A 17,475-nucleotide genomic window follows, 5' to 3' on the forward strand; every position below is an offset into this window, starting at 1 on the left:
AGCTAGGCTAGGCACACACCCAACTGTGCATGTGAATCTCAGAAGTGGAGAGGGGTCGTTTATTCTGCCTCCCACGACAGCTTTCTAAGCATTTCATATTTTCATGTGACCAACCACGTTAATACTTTAGGTAGAGATAAAAGAAAGTTCTGCATTTCTCTCTCATTCTTCTTGTGTACCTAAGAGTGCTTATCTACTGAGGTCTCCAATTGATTCAAAATCATATTTAAAGGTCAGTGGATCTAAGATGTGTCTTATTTTAATGCCCGAATTATGCCAAAGAAAAAAAGAAGTACTTTTCATTAAAAATGGCAAACTTATTTAGTCCTTCAATGACACAAGCCGAGGATTGCTAACACTCTCCATGTGCCAATAAAATAATTTGGGACAGCTAAGAGATAATGTAAATTATAATAAATCCAAACATATTTTATTATCACTTTGGTAAAGCGATTCAACAAAACTAGATGGTTAATTTGTACTTGGCTCATTGAAACAAATGGTCAAAAAAGGAAATTATCCCATAAAATATGACTGTCACCCTGAAACTATACTGAAAGAAATAGAAATAGCACTGGAGACAAATCCATTATTCTGAGCTTCTCAATCTTTTACATGTTTTGGCTCATAGAAAAAAATGGCATTTGTATGGCATACTGGGGTAAATGAAAAGGCTCTGGGGCTTCAGCTGCCCCTGGCCCGTTAGGCCTCTCAAGGACCTGAGATCAGTATGTCAGCATATTAAATATAGATTGTGGGTTTCAGCCTTAAGGTCACACTGGAATCACTTGGGAGGTTAGAAAAAATATGTCGATTCCCCCTCCTCCCATGACCCGTGGAGATTTCATTGGTTTGGGCATCACGAGTCCCAGGTGACTAAAGTGTGACCAAAGTTAAGAACCACTGCATTAGGAGATAGCCAAGGAAACTTAAAAAACCTACGAGACTCATCTAGCTTCCAACTTTGAACACAAGTATGAGGTGTGTGGGTTTTGTTTTGTTTTGTTTTTGTGTTTTTCTCAGAGAAGTATAAAGAGAAAAAACAAAGTTGCAAAGTTCAAAAACTGAAAGTGAAACCCATCTCCCCCAAGTAACCACTCTTAATTTTTTTTAAAGCTTATGTATATATCTACATATTTGTATCTCGAGAAATAATTTTTATTTACACCAAAGAAAGCACATTCCAATGTGCTCTTGAGTATGTGGCTACAAAGTAATTCACATGTCTACACTGTATTTTATTTAACCACTTCCCTGTTGATGCCCAGTTGAGCTACTGTCACTCTTTCCTTGCAATAAACATCTTTATACATAGATTATATGCATCGTGACGAACTTTGGTAAATATTTTTATAAGCTAAATTCCTGTAAGACCCCTGAGTGAGTTTAAAGTCTGGATAAACGTGGTGAGCTCAACAAACATTTAAAAATAAACTGATGGCACCTACGTTTGTCAAACACGATTAAGACTGTCAGTTCGGAAGTCCCGGCGGAGCGCGGGTGGTTGGCGGCCGCTGTCAGGTGGGGTCGTCGGCCAGCTAAACCCCAGATGCCCTCCCGGGGGCGGGGTCACCCGCGCTCGGGTCACGTGGGCAGCTTCGTCCCGCCCCGCCCCGCGGAGCTCCACGCGGTGGCCGGGGCCCTGGCTGGCTCAGTAGCCTCACGCGGGGGCGCTGCAGCCGGGTCTCGCGGAGGTGGAGCAGGTGACTTGAGGCAGGTACGTTCTGTTCTGGCCGCGGGGTTGGGCGGCCGGACGCCGGGCGGGGCTCACGAGGCGGGCTGCTTCCGGCCGGACGGCGGGCCCGGGCTCAGGCTTCCGGCGGCGGCGGCGGCGGCGAGTTGGAGCAGGCGAGGGCGGGTGTAGTGTGGCCTTTGCTCCCGGCCCTTCTGAGCACTGCAGCTCTGCCGGCCTCGATGCCGCGTTCCTTAACCGTTAACCCCCAGCGCAGGCTTCCGCCCGTGCACTGCGGGGTCACCGCGCTTGTTCACCGTCAAGTCTGAGCCGCACCCTGGACCTGCCGCCTCCGTGGGCCTTTTTTAACAAGCTTTCCCGGCATTTGTGCGCTGTCACTCGTAAAAACTGCTCCATGGTTTCTGCAGCCCCAGCCGTCCTAGTTATCCGTCTCCTGAAGTCTGCAGGCGGAACGATCAGCCACATCTGGACAGCCACGCTCGGGCTGTCTCTGCGGTTTTTCAGCGCCGGTCGGTCTGAGAACTGTAGGCCGTCTTTACTCAAACGTTAAACACATTTTGAAGTCCTCGCTCATAAGCTGTCAGAGCTTGCAGCCCTTAGAAATGGCCGCTACCGTGATCGCAGAGTTTCCCACGCTCCGGCCCTACTCTAGACACTTGACTATGGAGAGGCATTTATCCCTCACCACCGCCCTATGTGCAGGGGTTTCTTATAGCTGCTCACCTGCAGCGCAGCGAAATTAGGCGACTTCTCCCAAGTCACGCAGAGCCGGGATTTGAACCCAGGTGAGCGCACCTGGTGCTCAAAGATCTCTAATATCACAGACGACAGTAGGTCCAGGGCGGCTGCGCAACTTGACTAAATTATTAGGGAAGTATTCTGTTTTAAACATTTGTTGACACGACTCTTGCACATTGGCGTTCCTAAATTTAAAAAAATTCAGGACCATCATCTTCGGATATATATATGGTGTATACACACACATATCTTTATTAAAAGGTTTTGTACCTTCAAGATAGTTTACCCGCAGGCCACCTATTTTTATAAATCCGTGGATGCTATTTAGATAAAATGTTAAGATTTATATATCAGTGTGCACAAAGTTTAGATTCATAATATCTCGGTTTGAATCTTCAGTGCTATTTTGTGAGTTTGGGCAAGCTTTTGTTAAAGAAGGTCCTTTACCCTTCGTTTCCTCATCTGGAAGATAGGCATTTTTCTGAGAATTAATGAATTCATCTATGCAAAGAGTCCAAGCACTTGGCACTCACTGAAGGATAGCTAGTTTTATCTGTTATTATTCTGCCATCCAAAGCAATATAAAACTAAGGCATTTCTCTTCTCTGAACCTAAAAGCAAGGGTGTCACCCTGGAGCTATGCATTCTGATAACGTGTAGGCCAAGTCCCCAGACTCAGTAAAAGCTACTTTGTGCTTTTGTGCTCAAGAAGAATAACAAATTCCTTTAATTTCATGTTTCTTTTGTCCCACTGCCTTCTAGAAACTTAAGTTATGCTTTTTAAAAATTCAGCCTGAATAGATTCCCTATGCTGGAAAGGTATCTAATAGAGACAGAGGATCCATTTAGCTAATTTGTAATTTTATGTGGTGTTAGCACCTTTAGAAACCTAATTTTAGGCACAGACCAAAAAATATTTCTTGAAGAGAACTGTGGAATAAAATGGCTCATTTCAGAAGGCAGTTTTCTTAATCTGGCTCCCATACTGGGTAAGCCGTTTAATTTTTCACTTTCCTTTTATTCTCTTAAGATTCTACTATCTTAGGGACTTCCCTGGTGGTGCAGTGGTTAAGAATCCACCTGCCAGTGTAGGGGACATGGGTTCAAGCCCTGGTCCAGGAACATCCCACATGCTGCGGAGCAACTAAGCCCATGTGCCACAACTACTGAGCCTGTGCTCTAGAGCCTGCGAGCCACAACTACTGAGCCCGCGCATCACAGCTAGTGAAGCCCGTGTGCCTAGAGCCTGTGCTCCACACGAGAAGCCACAGCAATGAGAAGCCCACGCACCGCAACAAAGAGTAGCCCCTGCTCGCCGCAACTAGAGAAAGCCCATGCGCAGCAACAAAGACCCAACACAGCCATAAATAAATAAATTTATAAAAAAATAAAAATAATAAAAAAAGATTCTACTATCTTAAAGTTGACTCAAAACAGAGGAAATGTGTGGGAGCATATGAATAGTGCACCAAAGTAACAGTAATTAAGGTGAACACACTGAGTTGTATTGTTGTATGAATGGACTGTGATATTCACAATATTTAAGAATAATATGGGTGTTAATTATAAATAGTCACCAGATATCATAAATAAATAGAACCACCTATGATGCTTAGAGGGAACAATTATTTGAAGGATGAGATAATACTTTCCTAAGCAAAATGCAAAACTAATCATATTTCTCTGAAATCTTTATCGTTTAGCCCCAGCTTTCTCTGCTCATTTCTTATCAGCCCCTGCAAAGTTGCCTACAGTTTTCCTCGGTTGGGGGAACACCCTGCAAAGACTTTATGTTCTAAGAGACTTAAACGAGGAAGGATAATGTTTGATTCTCACATATTTGGGAGTTGGGTAGAACTTAATTAACTTCTGATGCTACTCCACATCTCATGTGTTTTGTTACTGGCTTGATACTAGTATTTCTTTTCCAGGCTGGAAAAAAAGAAGTAAGAGAACTATTCATTTATTTCCTCCTGTAGTGGCAAGTCTTGAAATAAGCTGTACAAAACTTTCAAATAGTCCATTCATGACCTATGTACAGGCACATTCTCTGAGGATAGAAAGTACCATTTTATCCCTTTTCTTGGATTTTGGATCATTTGCTACATAAATATAAAGTAGGATACAAATATTGAAAAAAAGTAATTTTAAATATAAGACTAAATGTAATATATTGACATTTAAGAAAATTTGTGTTTATTATCCCCTTGCTTTTCTTTGTAAGTTTTCCCTATATACATTTATCCATGAATAATATATTTAGTTTTGCCCCTTTTTCCATTTGATGAAAATGGAAGCATACTCTGAATTCTTAAAATTTTTTTCATTTAAAGTTACATTTTTGAAATTAATCCAACTTGACATAGCCATACATTTTTCACTGCTAAACAGCATTGCATTGAATGAGTATAAAAATTATCCATTCTACTGTTGATGGATTTTCAGTTGTTTCCTGTCTTTTGCTGTTATAACCATTCTTGTGCATGTCTCCTGGTGTACCTGTGCACACTTCTCTGGAATACACCTGCAGTAGGATCACTGGGTCATGAATATGTTCAGCTTTACTAGGTAACGCCAGACTGTCGCAACTCTAATTTATGTCATCACTATATCAGTTGCTCCATATGCTCACCAATACTTGTTATATTTTTTTGCCAGTCTGTTGGATAAAGAATAGTATCCTGCTTTGACTTTGCTTTACATTTCTTTTGCATTTTCCTACTAATGAGGTTGAGCATCTTTACATGTGATTACTAGCCATTCAAATTTCCTCATCTGTGAAATATTTTTTCACGTCTTTTGCCGATTTTTGTAATGGCTATTTGGCATGTTCTTACTTGTTTATAGGAGTTCTTCATATATTCTGAATCTTAGTCCTTTGTCAGTTATATGTGTTTCATAGTCCATATTTTTCTTGTTCTTTAGCCAATTTCCCCCTCTCCTCTTTTCAGTTCATCTGTCTGTTCCCATTTTTCTTATCATTGTTGCCCCTCTGTTCTGTCACAAAATGTGATAAAGGCTGCACATCCAACAGTGTGGAGTAAATGTTACCACCTGAGTAATTTGTGTACTTTGGGTACCTGCCAAAATCAAGTAAAACCAGATAACCATTTAGAGATGTTGTAATCCAGCCTCTGGTCAGCCATGGCTCACCCAGAAAATCTAAATGTTGGATGTACTTCAAGAATTGTATTAGACCTTATTCCCTATTGATACTCCCACTCCAAGTGATTCTGTTGAATTCTGTAATTTGAAAACTCCCAAATTTATATCTTTAGTGATTCTCAATGCTAGTCTCATATATCTGACTTTCGACTTGATATCTCCCTGGATGTCTTTTAAGTACCTCAAACTCACTATGTGCAAAATGTAACTAGTTCCTGATTCTTCCATTCCTGCAAAATATCATTCCTTTCTCAGTCTTCCCAATCACAGTCACAAACCATGTAGTTGCACAAACCTAAAACCTGGGAGCTATCCTTTATTTCTTTTCTGTTGCTCCTTCACTCTAGTTCATGAGCCCAGCCTCTTGTGCCTCACTCAATTTTCTTACTGGGGAGAGGAAGGAGCTTTGAATTCAATGTATAAAGGAAAGCATTACACAAATCGGGTTTAGGAAATAACAGAGATGTCAAATTTGTACACTGAAGTTTGCATTGTTAACCCTTGCTCCAATTATTAGGAGATAAAGGAAAAAGCACAACCCTTTGAGTGGCCTCAATTTTTGTCTTGTGATTTTTATTGCATTACATGCAAAGATTCAAAATATACTCTTGCCTAGGGGAGAAAGCTCTTTGTCAATCCTAAGATACATGGTTCTTTACACTTTTTGAAAGTTATGGACCACCACAATCTGTCTCCTGAGATAGGGAGAAAAAGCAGGAATGTTTCTAGAAACTTTGGGATAGCAACCCTAATGAAAAGAGGATAGGAATAATAGGACAGATTTCAAATTAGAAGTGGAGAAAGAACAAATATAGAAATTCTTGGCAAAACAGGATATATAGTTTTATTCAGAAACTATCACAGGAAAAAAACTTAAATACCCTCATATGGGAGGCCCTTGGGAAAATCCTCTACATGGGGCCTTAAATGCCTGACAATGATATATCTTGATGTTTCTTTCTTATGGAATTAACAGACTATGGCTATGTTCTTAAAGTACACAGAAGTCTCTTTGAAAGGGTTGCTTTCAAAGAAATAGGCTGAATATCTGTGCTAAGAAAAAATTATATTTAGAATACCTACAACTTCTCTAAAATTTATATACTTCTATAAATTAATTGACGAGAAAGTCATCTTTTTGAATGCCCAAATAAGACAGAAGAAAGTAATGACATTTTCTGTGTGAGTTAAGAAAATGGAAGACATCCATTCACACTTACCCCCTTCCACTAGAACACAGTTACTTGGTGGATCTATAAGAGCTGGCTGCCCACTCCAGGCAAAACCAAGTGAGCCACGTCAACCAAGGGGTCCAAGACTATTCAGACTGTTGAAAAATCCTACCTTCAGCAGAAGCTGAAAACAACATGGATAATACGCAGATGTTGTTTACCACTGAATTTGAGAGGGAATAAAAGGATGGTGATACTCTAGTGTCTGTATCTTAAATATCTGTTCTGAAATATCTAATGCAGTGAAGTGAATCAAGTACTAGTCCAGCCTCAAAGTAGGCAGTCCTCCCTAATTTTGGCAAGTTTTAAGAGCTCTAGCTGACAATCATGACTACCTATAATCCAGTATTTATTTTTTATTTTATATAGCTACAAAAAAGTACCTCCATCAGTCTCAGAGAAATAAGTCTTCTCTTATGATATGATTATCTCTGTGAGTCAAGTGTAGTGGAACTAGTGAAGACCACCTGTAATTTTTTTTCTTTCTTTTTTTGTTTGTGGTTTGTTGTTGTTCAACTAGCATGGATCCTGATGGCTCTGAGCAAGATCCTGAAACGAAGAAATATTCTTCTGTCTGTGTTGGCAGAGAAGAAGATATTAAAAAATCTGAAAGAATGACAGCTGTTGTCCACGATAGAGAAGTGGTCATTTTCTACCACAGAGGAGAATATCATGCTATGGATATTCGCTGTTACCGTAAGATTTTATTTTTCATTTGTAAACCTCGTATTTGTTTACTATCCACGAAACTTCAAAATTTCATTTTTTTTTTAGTGACTAGATGTCATATTCAATTCCTTTGCAGACTCAGGAGGACCTTTACATTTAGGAGAAATAGAGGTATGTAAAATTAAATCTATTCTCAACAAACTCAGATGTTTCCTATTTATATTCTTACTATATTTACAGTCTCTATTCAAAAATAATTTATATTTGGGTTTGAACTATATATATATATATATATATATATTTTTTTTTTTTTTTTTTTTTTTTTTTGCGATACGTGGGCCTCTCACTGTTGTGGCCTCTCCCGTTGCGGAGCACAGGCTCCGGACGCGCCGGCTCAGCGGCCATGGCTCACGGGCCCAGCCGCTCCGTGGATGTGGGATCCTCCTGGACCGGGGCACGAACCCGTGTCCCCTGCATCGGCAGGCGGACTCTCAACCACTGCACCACCAGGGAAGCCCTTGAACTATATTTTAATGCTTTGAGTACAATTACCAATATTCTAGGAATTCACAACACTACAATGTAAAGAAAACCATTTTACAGGTAAATATGAAAAATATGCCTGTCTTCTGACCTAGCAAATATACTCCGAGAGATCTACCCTGCATATTATTGCACAAATGTTTAAGTATATATACACTTACCTATATATATACTAAACTATATATATATATATATATACACTATATATATATTAAAGTATATATACATATACTTTAGTATATGTATATATACTAAAGTATACACACACACACACACACACACACACACACACACATATATATAGGAGAGGTTCAGTATAGCGAAAATTGAAGGAAATCTAAATGTTTTAACAATAGGAAACAGTTTAAATTATGAATAGCCATGCTATGGAATAGTATACAACCATTAAATTAATGAGGCATGGGTTGTCAACAATATATTTTTGAGTGAAAAAGGCAAGTTGTAGAATAATAGGTCTAATGAGATCCCATTTTTTAAAAATAAAAAATAACATTCACTTTTTACTTTATACACTTCTACATAGTTTGAATTTTTCCAATGTGTATATATTACTTTTATGATTTAATAAAGGTATAAAAATATATATTTTAAGAAAGAAGTAACACTGTGAAGGCTTAACTGAGGAATGGGGACAATGTCTTACTTCCTTGCATTCTCAAACCAGCTGCCTAATTTCCTGTTTTCTACTTCATGAAACTTCTCTCTCTCCCCTTCTCCCTCTCCCCTCACTATCTCTATCTCTCTGACTGGTACAAAGTACATGCTTAAATTTAGTGTTCCACTCTCTCTACACTTCATATCTACCTAGTTCCACACCTGTCCTCACGTTAAAACATGTGAGTTTAAATTATGAATGAATTTATGAATTATGAAACTGTTGTTTGCTGACGGTTCTGTCAGGGGAGGGTGGTACAAAACAGCATTTCTGCACTTCTGGTGTAGAGATAAAATGTAAGCATCTGGATGATAGCGTGGAAGAATTTCCCTCAGTTTCAGACCATAATGAGAGCTGAAAGACCTTGCTACTCAAAGTGTGGTCCATAGACCATCAACACTGGTGACACCTGGGAGTGTCTTAAAAATGCAGAATATTGTGCCCTGCTCTTGGACTATGGAACTTAAACAAGAGCTGCCTTTAAACAAGATCCAGGTGATTCCCATGCTTTTTAAAATTTTAGAAGCAGTGCTTTAAGACAGTTAAAAGTTGGGAATTAACTACTTTGGATCATAAATTGCTCTTCAGTTAACATATGCACTTATGCCTTCAGTAACCTCTCTTGAAATTATATCTGAAGCTTACCATTCTTCCACCAGCTAGGGAAAATTCGTTTGGAAGCACTTGAAGCCCTTTCCCTATTTCTGTCAAGAAAGTGACATTAATATCTAACAGATAACAACACACTGCAGTCACATGGTGTAGTTGCCTGAGCTAGTTATCTTCTGATAGAGCTCTAACAAACTGGGTTTCTTATCAGCTGCAAAAGGAACTTGATGACTGCTAAGACTAGATTCTGCCTTATGCTGAATAATTGGTAAATGCCAGGGAAAAAGAGAAGCCTGTTTTTTAACCTGGTTCTTCTGCAGCAGATTCTGTTCTGAGCCTGAGGTTTATTGTCAACATTGGAAATGTCATATTATAAAATCAATTATTTCTTTCCCCAGGAATTTGATGGACGACCATGTATAGTTTGCCCCTGGCATAAATACAAAATCACTTTGGCCACAGGAGAAGGACTGTATCAGTCTATAAACCCTAAAGATCCATCAGCAAAACCCAAGTGGTGCTCCAAAGGAATAAAGCAAAGGATTCACACAGTGACAGTGGACAATGGGAATATTTATGTGACTCTTTCTAATGAGCCTTTTAAGTGTGACTCTGATTTTTATGCCACTGGAATCTTCAAAGTAATTCAGAGTTCTTCCTGATAAAGTTTTATGGCAATGAAAAATGTTGTGTATGTTTTGAAAGTATTTTTAGAATAACCTTGCTTCAATACCAAAGATGATTAACTTTTTCCAAAATAGGCACATTTATTATCTTTAACAATCATATAAATGAAAGGTTCAAAGCACATGTACTTAGTGTGATGTAAGGATCATCATCAGGATGTATAGAATACATTTTAGCCAATCCTCTGGATTGATTGGAACCTGAAGGTTATAGGTTTAGAATATGCATTTTAAGAAGGATGAAAATAATTTAGAATAACCGAAGTGAAGAAAGGTTAAAAAAATTAGATCTACTAAGAAAAATTTAGGGGAAAATCCCTACTTGATATAGCAGACTTTATCATGGAAAAATTTTAATGTATAAAAAGTAAACAGAATAATAAACCTCCACCACCCACCTTCAACAATTACCAGCATTCTTCCATTCTTGTTTCATTGATGCATGTATTCACCACCTCCCCTACTGATCGTTATAATTTTTTTTAGGTAAAATTTAAACACACTGAAATACTTAAATCTTAACTGTTCAGTTTTTCCAAATATATAGCAGACCATTTACACTTAAAAAATACCTCCCAAAATGGGATCAGTTTACATGCTGAATTTAAAAACAAGAAACTTAATTTGCCTGACATCAAAACCAAGTAAACTTTGGCTCCGTTTCTCTCCAGTCAAGGCAGACAGTTTCAAAGTAAGGAAGATACAGCTGCTCCCCAGCCATAAGAGATGTGAAAGTTTCAGCGAACCAAAGTACTTTGAATGCCTATATGAAATTTTCAAATAAAGTTTTTTTAATTTTATTTTTATAGAATTTTGTGCATGTATGTACAACTAAGTGTTTCATGTAAATGTTATAGAGAGAAGAGATATAGGGTGTTGTTTCTCAGAGTCTTCTGAGTTCATAGGCAGGGTTGATATTAAGTTGGTTCACCTTGCTTTTTCTATGCCAGTTATTTATGGCCAACGCTGTTCTGGCTGCGTCGTGCCCACACTGTACTATAAAACCCTGGGTACTGATCATCTAAAACTCAGCAGCACATAGTAGAATGTAAGAGTAGGTGGGACCAGAAGGAACTAGGATGCACAGATTATCAATTCGGAGTGAGAAAAGCTGTTTGTCAAAATTGGAACTTAGTTTCAAACCACAGTAATCTTCTTAGTGACGTAGGACTGAATTAAGGCTTAGTATTCTAAGGGGCCCACCTGGATCCTTTCCCTTGGTTATTATTAAAATAAGTGAATAAAGTATGTATCATTAAGGCTGTGCTTACAGAGCCCTTTGCTACATATTATTACATTTTTTTTCTGATGTATTGCTACATGCTACCCATATTCCAACACTCGCTATTCATTAGACTACTAATGAGCCAGGGCTGGGCTTTTTATAAATACTATTTTTGGCAGCAGCTACTCATCAGGTACAGGAAATGTGCCATCTCTGGGATGGGTACATCCCAGCCTATTATATCAGGTGCTAATCCTCCAGTGACTTAACATGTGTCCAGATTTTAAAATGCATGGAGGAAACCAAAGTACCTCCTGCAGGCAAAACCAGGACCCTGGTTTGCAGGGCCAGTCACAAGCATTTTTTCTCAGGATCCAGTGGCAACAATGAGTAATATGGACTTGGCTTCTGGTTCTTAATTTGTTCCTCTAGATGTGGAAATTAAAAATGTCATGTTCTGTCCTGCTCTCATATACAGACCTCATCAGATTTGTAAACAATATTTTGTTTTATAAATTTACATCTATGAATTACAAGTTCTTCATAACTTTACAGATGAGTTTTAAAATAACTGATAATAGGCAGACTGAAACTATACAGCCTGTAGATAGAAAAAATATATATCCTTTTATTATCTCTGAAAAAGATATGTAGCATTTTAACAGGGAGGGTTTTTTCCCCTCCCAGATAAGTAATTGGAGAGATACTCTAAATGAGTCTCTAATAAAAACATAAATGTATTATAAACATGCCCATATTATAAACCATAGCATAGAGTCTAACCCACCAATTTTCTGGTTCATTAAAAAATATCCATAGTCATATATACTACATCAATTCATTTTATTTTCTCTACCATATAAATACTTGAGAATGACATTTTAGCAGTAGTCCCCCCGACCGTTTTTATTTTTTCAAAGCAGAGCAGTTAGAATATGAAAACTAGTTTCCTAATTTTGTCAGATGCAATGTCATTAGATAACTCTTAAGCTCTGTTCAGTGATATTTAAGTTCAGATTTGCTCATTCATTCATTTCAGTTGATGGGTCAAACACAGAATGTAAAACCTGGATCTTATTCCTCAACTTATTAGCAGGAAGTCTGGGGCGATCTGAAATATTCTCCAGCTTCTCCGGTAATGACCTGTAAGGTTTTGCTTTGATTTCACCTTCAGGAAACAGAGGCTCAGAAAGCACAGGCTCAGAAAAGGCTTTTCTAAGATTTTCACTCTCCCCTCTGTTTTGCCTTATGGATTCTTCTTCTTGGAAAATTGTCATTACCTTCTCCAGCACAGCATTAACACAGACTGTCTAATAATAATAAAAAATTTTAAGTAAGGTTTCTTTTTAAGCTACTAAACTTACAGATAAAAATCCAATAAAACATTTAACATAAAGTCATCAATCTGTATATTCTAAGAAAGAAGCACTTTTGGGACTTCCCTGGTGGTCCAGAGGTTAAGACTCTGTGCTCCCAATGCAGGGGGCCCAGGTTCCATCCCTGGTCAAGGAAGTAGATCCCGCATGCTGCAACTAAAGATCCCACGTGCTGCAACGAAGATCCTGCATGCTGCAACTAAAACCTGGCGCACTCAAATAAATAAATATTTTTTAAAACATCTAAGCACTTTCTTCCAGGTACCCCTGGCACATGATAAACATGAGGAGATTGATTCCTTATTATAAATACACCATAATCTAGAAAGAAAATTAAAACATAGTATGCTTTAATAAAGACATGCTTTATATTTTCCCCAATTCATTAGATGTTTTACATCTTTATTCTCTGATTTAATTAAATGAAACTTTTCTGAAACATTTTCTGAGAGATGGAATTTGTCCTCAAACATGTTAATATCTCAAAGTAGGTTTTTTGTTTTTACTTTTTCCCCCCTAGACTTTGCTTATACCAATTGTATGCAATTGGAAGGGCATAAACATTTTGGTAAGAATTTAGTAAGTTAATGGATCAGTGATTTATAAGCAAACTTGTGATCCATTTTCCCTCGAAAAATGCCATTCGGTACTTAGTGTGTCAAAACAAAGCACACAGAGAAAAATAACTTCAAAAATTGAGAATCACTAAGAGCTGTATCTGTTAAACCTGTAAGCTTACTGATGAAGATGATGATGCCAAGTATTTAAGGCAAGCAACAAGAATCATAAAATGTATAAAATATGAAAACACCTAAACTAGCTTATTTTACCAAAGAGATGCCTCCCAGGTGACATAATAGGCTATAAATGCTTAGAAGGTTTTTCTGAAGAGGGTAACAGAGAAAGGATTCAGGGCCTTGGCTTGGATAGCCTTTTTTTTCCTGACCTCCTTCCTCCTCTTTTCTTGCCTGTCTCCCACTATAGAATGGGCGGACACCAGATGCTTTCCTTCACTTCCCTGTGTTACTGTATGGCAATGTGACCCTGTTCTGGCCAACTAAAAAAAATGTCTGCTGTGGAGGAAGATAGGATTTTTGGAAGAGTTCTTCCTCCTTTTATATAAAAAAGACTCTGTCTTTTGCCTCTACTATCTCCTCCCTCTTGCTTTGGACACTGATATGGATATAAGGCCTGAGCATGAGGCAACAAACCTAAGGACCAAAAACAACAAACAGGGTAGCCAAAGAGAAAGATGGGTTCATGATGACATTGTAGATCCACTGTACAAACCCGGGAACTGCCTAACTCCAGACTTCTAATTAAGAGAGGTATTTAAATGTCTGTATTGATTAAGGTATTCTCAGGTATTTTTTGTTACTTGTATCTGAGTATACCCAAATCTAGAGCTATAAACCTTGAGGTCCATCACTTCCAGATGCAAACAGCTTTAGCCATTTATCACAAATATGATCATTTTCTATGTATGCCGTGCTGTGAAAAAAGGTTGGGAAGCCCTATCCTATTTGATACATTTCTTCTTCCCTCACTTACAACATTTTATCTGTGCCCATTCTAACCAATTCTGTCCAAGTCTCAGAAAATGAAGGGCCTTGACCAAGGTCAGCATCTCTCTATCTTTGCTTTTAACCTATACTCTACCATTTTGTCTATCAATTATTCCCTGCTTCTTCAACCTCTCATTCTTGACTAGCTCCTCCCCTGCAACCCGTAACATGCTGAAGTATCTTCTATCCTAAAATTTAAAAATTAAAAATCGCTCTGGCTCTGTGTCCCTCTTGACTGCTACACACACTCTTTTCTTCATCACACCAGGGCCGACATTCATGATTTCCATTTTATCATCTCTTCACTCTTCCTGCTTATTTCTGTCTTCCTTATCCCATCACACCACTGAAATAGTTCTCAAGATGGTTAATTCCAACATCTTTACTACTAGATCTAATGGACACTTTTCAGATCTGCACTTTACTTGACTTTTTCTGCTTGTATGTGACACTTAACCACTCACAACTTCCTAAGTCTCTACTTCCTTGCCAGTGTTTCTCCTGATTCACTTCCTACTTTTCTAATTATTGGTCCTTTGTCTCCTTCATGGATTTCTTCTTAGCTCACCTTAAATGTAAGCTGTTCTTCACATTTCTGTCAACTTTCTACTCTTTTCACTTGGCATGGTTCCACTCACGGGGCACTAACTTCCAACATATATGTTATTTGCCTTCAAAACCGTAATTCTAGCCCTGACCTTTCCTACGTCTTGGATGCATATATGACCAATTATCAGAGGTCACCAAAAAATGGTTTCTATTACCTACTTAGAAAGTTTATAGCATGACAAATCATGTAGGATGATTTCAAAAGCCTTTGAAAAATTAGAGAAATTTTGGTTTTTAATCTAGTTTGTTTTAGTTTCACCATAGCTGTTTCATCCCACCCATTTTCTGCAATGTATTTGCATCAATTCTGTATGAGATTCACATTTAAGATACTGAGCATTTCTCAAAAATTCAAAAGACTTGCAACATTTTTTATTCGATAAATTCAGAGTTTTTGAAACTGTAAATATGTTTAAAAAGTTCTTTTATTTTGTTTTTTTTTCAAGGATGTCTTGGCTATTCTTTACCATTTGCATTTCCCTATAAATTTTAGAATAAACTAGTCAATGTACACATATACACCTGCTCAGATTTTAATTGGGACTGCACTGAATCTATGGATTATGGGGAACTTTTAATCTTTATTATTGTGTGTTTCAATATGATCAAAAATATTAACAAATATGTAAAAGACCTCTAACAAAAAAAGCCATAAAATTATTAAGAGAAATTAAAGAAGATCTAAATAAATAGAGGAATACACCATGTTCATAGATTGGAAAAAGAAATTCTACCAGTTATCAAGACTTATTGTAAAGCTCCTGTAAATAATAGTGTTGAATTGGTGCAAGAAGACAAACAGATCAACTGACTAGAACAGAGAGAATATAAACAGACCTACATATTTAAGGACATTTGATTTATTAAAAAAGAGGTGTTCTGGGGCAATAGGAAAAGGGTTTTTTTTCCCCAATAAATTGAGTTGGATCAACTGGATACCAATGGAGGAAAAATTTTACCCTTACCTCATACCAATTCCAGATGTAATCTAAAAGTGAAAGGCAAAATAACAAAGCTCCCAGGATATATCAGAGGGAGTAGTTTCAGGACCTCGGATGTATGTCAAGATTCCCTAATTAAGACATAAAAAGCACTTAACATAAAGATTAATAAATTGGACTACATTAAAATTAAGAACTTCTGTTTTAAAAGACATTGCTGAAAGTGAAAGGCTACTCACAAAATAAATCTGCCCATATTCAGCCAAAAAAGGGCTTGTTCTAGTAATATAGTTAAAAGTTCAATTTGATAATAAAACGATGGACAACTCCAAGTAGGAAAATGAGAAGAGACTAACAGAAATTAACAAAAGAGGATATCCAAATGTCCAATTACTGTATAAAAGTATTCAATCTCATTAACAATCAAGAAAATGCAGATTAAAACCACAATGTGATAGTACTACATACCCACAAGAATGGCTATACTGGAAAAGATTGACAATACCAAGTGTCAGTGATGATACAGAGCAACTAGGATTAATAATCTGCCAGGATGAATTGTTAAAACCATTCTGGAAAACTCTGGCAATATCTGCTAGAGATGAACATATGCAAATTCTACAGTCCAGCAATTTCACCAAAACATATGTACAAGAATATTCATAGCAACAGTATTCACAATAGACAAAGTTGTAAATAAATATTCAAAAATAGAATGGATAAATAGCTATATATTCAATCAATGGAATACTACACAGCAATGGCAATCAACAAACTACTGTTACAGGCAACAAATCGCACAATGATAATGTTAAGCAAAGCAACAAATACAAAAGAAAATATAGTATATGATTTCATTTATATACAACTCAAAACTGACTATGGTATTAGAAGTCAAAATAGTGGTTGCCTTTACAGAAGAGGTTAGTGGGGCTTCCCTGGTGGTGCAGTGGTTGAAAATCCGCCTGCCAATGCAGGGGACACGGGTTTGAGCCCTGGTCCAGGAAGATCCCACATGCCATGGAGCAACTAAGCCCGTGCGCCACAACTACTGAGCCTGCGCTCTAGAGCCCGTGAGCCACAACTACTGAGCCTGTGTGCTGCAACTACTGAAGCCCGCGTGCCTAGAGCCTGTGCACCACAACGAGAAGCCACCACAATGAGAAGCCTGCACACCACAACGAAGAGTAGCCCCTGCTCACTGCAACTAGAGAAAGCCTGCACGCAGCAACAAAGACCCAACACAACCAAAAATAAATAAATAAAATTAATTAATTAAAAAAAAAAGAGGTTAGTGATTGTGAGGGGTGCAAGAAAGAGTCTTCTAACATGATGGTATAATGTTTTGTTTCTTGACCTGTGTGATACATAGATTAATAAATTTTCTGATAATTCACCAAGGTGTGTACTTTTCTCTTTGTATGTTGTACATTTTTAAAAAGTTAAAGATAAGTATAAATGGCAGTGGATTAAAAGAAAATAACCCTTATAATTTATAATATTCTTTATATTTTTGTCATGCTTTTTAATGAACACTTTTGGAATTCAAAAGACAGAATAGTGAACTTTAACCAACCATGGCACAATGGCTGGAACAAAACAACTGTAGCTAAATGAAAGCAAAACCAAAATGTTTTGAGCAAATAGTAATACGTTTTATAAAAATAAAATAAGTTTAGTTATCTAAGCAACTTAGTTTTTGGTGGGTTGACTTGGCTCCTTAGAAATGTAATTTTTTAATGTAAAAT

The 17,475-nt window shown here is 37.6% G+C and overlaps 2 protein-coding genes across 2 annotated transcripts in view; one reads left to right on the forward strand and one right to left on the reverse strand.

Annotated features, from left to right (window-relative positions):
* The first annotated feature begins 1,614 nt into the window (after positions 1–1,614).
* RFESD (Rieske Fe-S domain containing) lies at positions 1,615–17,472 on the forward strand. The gene is made up of 4 exons (XM_022592584.3): positions 1,615–1,717; positions 7,349–7,524; positions 7,634–7,668; positions 9,724–17,472. The coding sequence occupies exons 2-4, from the start codon at positions 7,350–7,352 to the stop codon at positions 9,985–9,987; spliced, it is 474 nt and encodes a 157-aa protein (XP_022448292.1). The 5' UTR covers positions 1,615–1,717; position 7,349; the 3' UTR covers positions 9,988–17,472.
* SPATA9 (spermatogenesis associated 9) overlaps positions 7,841–17,475 on the reverse strand; it is a 33,940-nt gene continuing 24,305 nt past the window's right edge. The window contains exon 5 of the mRNA XM_022592598.3: positions 7,841–12,546. Coding sequence (XP_022448306.2) covers positions 12,259–12,546 — 288 coding nt within the window. The 3' untranslated portion in view covers positions 7,841–12,258. The remainder of the gene's footprint in view (positions 12,547–17,475) is intronic.

This window comes from Delphinapterus leucas, chromosome 3 (assembly GCF_059928025.1).
Source record: "Delphinapterus leucas isolate spDelLeu-1000000601 "Yukka" chromosome 3, BTC_Dleu_Yukka2, whole genome shotgun sequence".
NCBI lineage: Eukaryota > Metazoa > Chordata > Mammalia > Artiodactyla > Monodontidae > Delphinapterus > Delphinapterus leucas.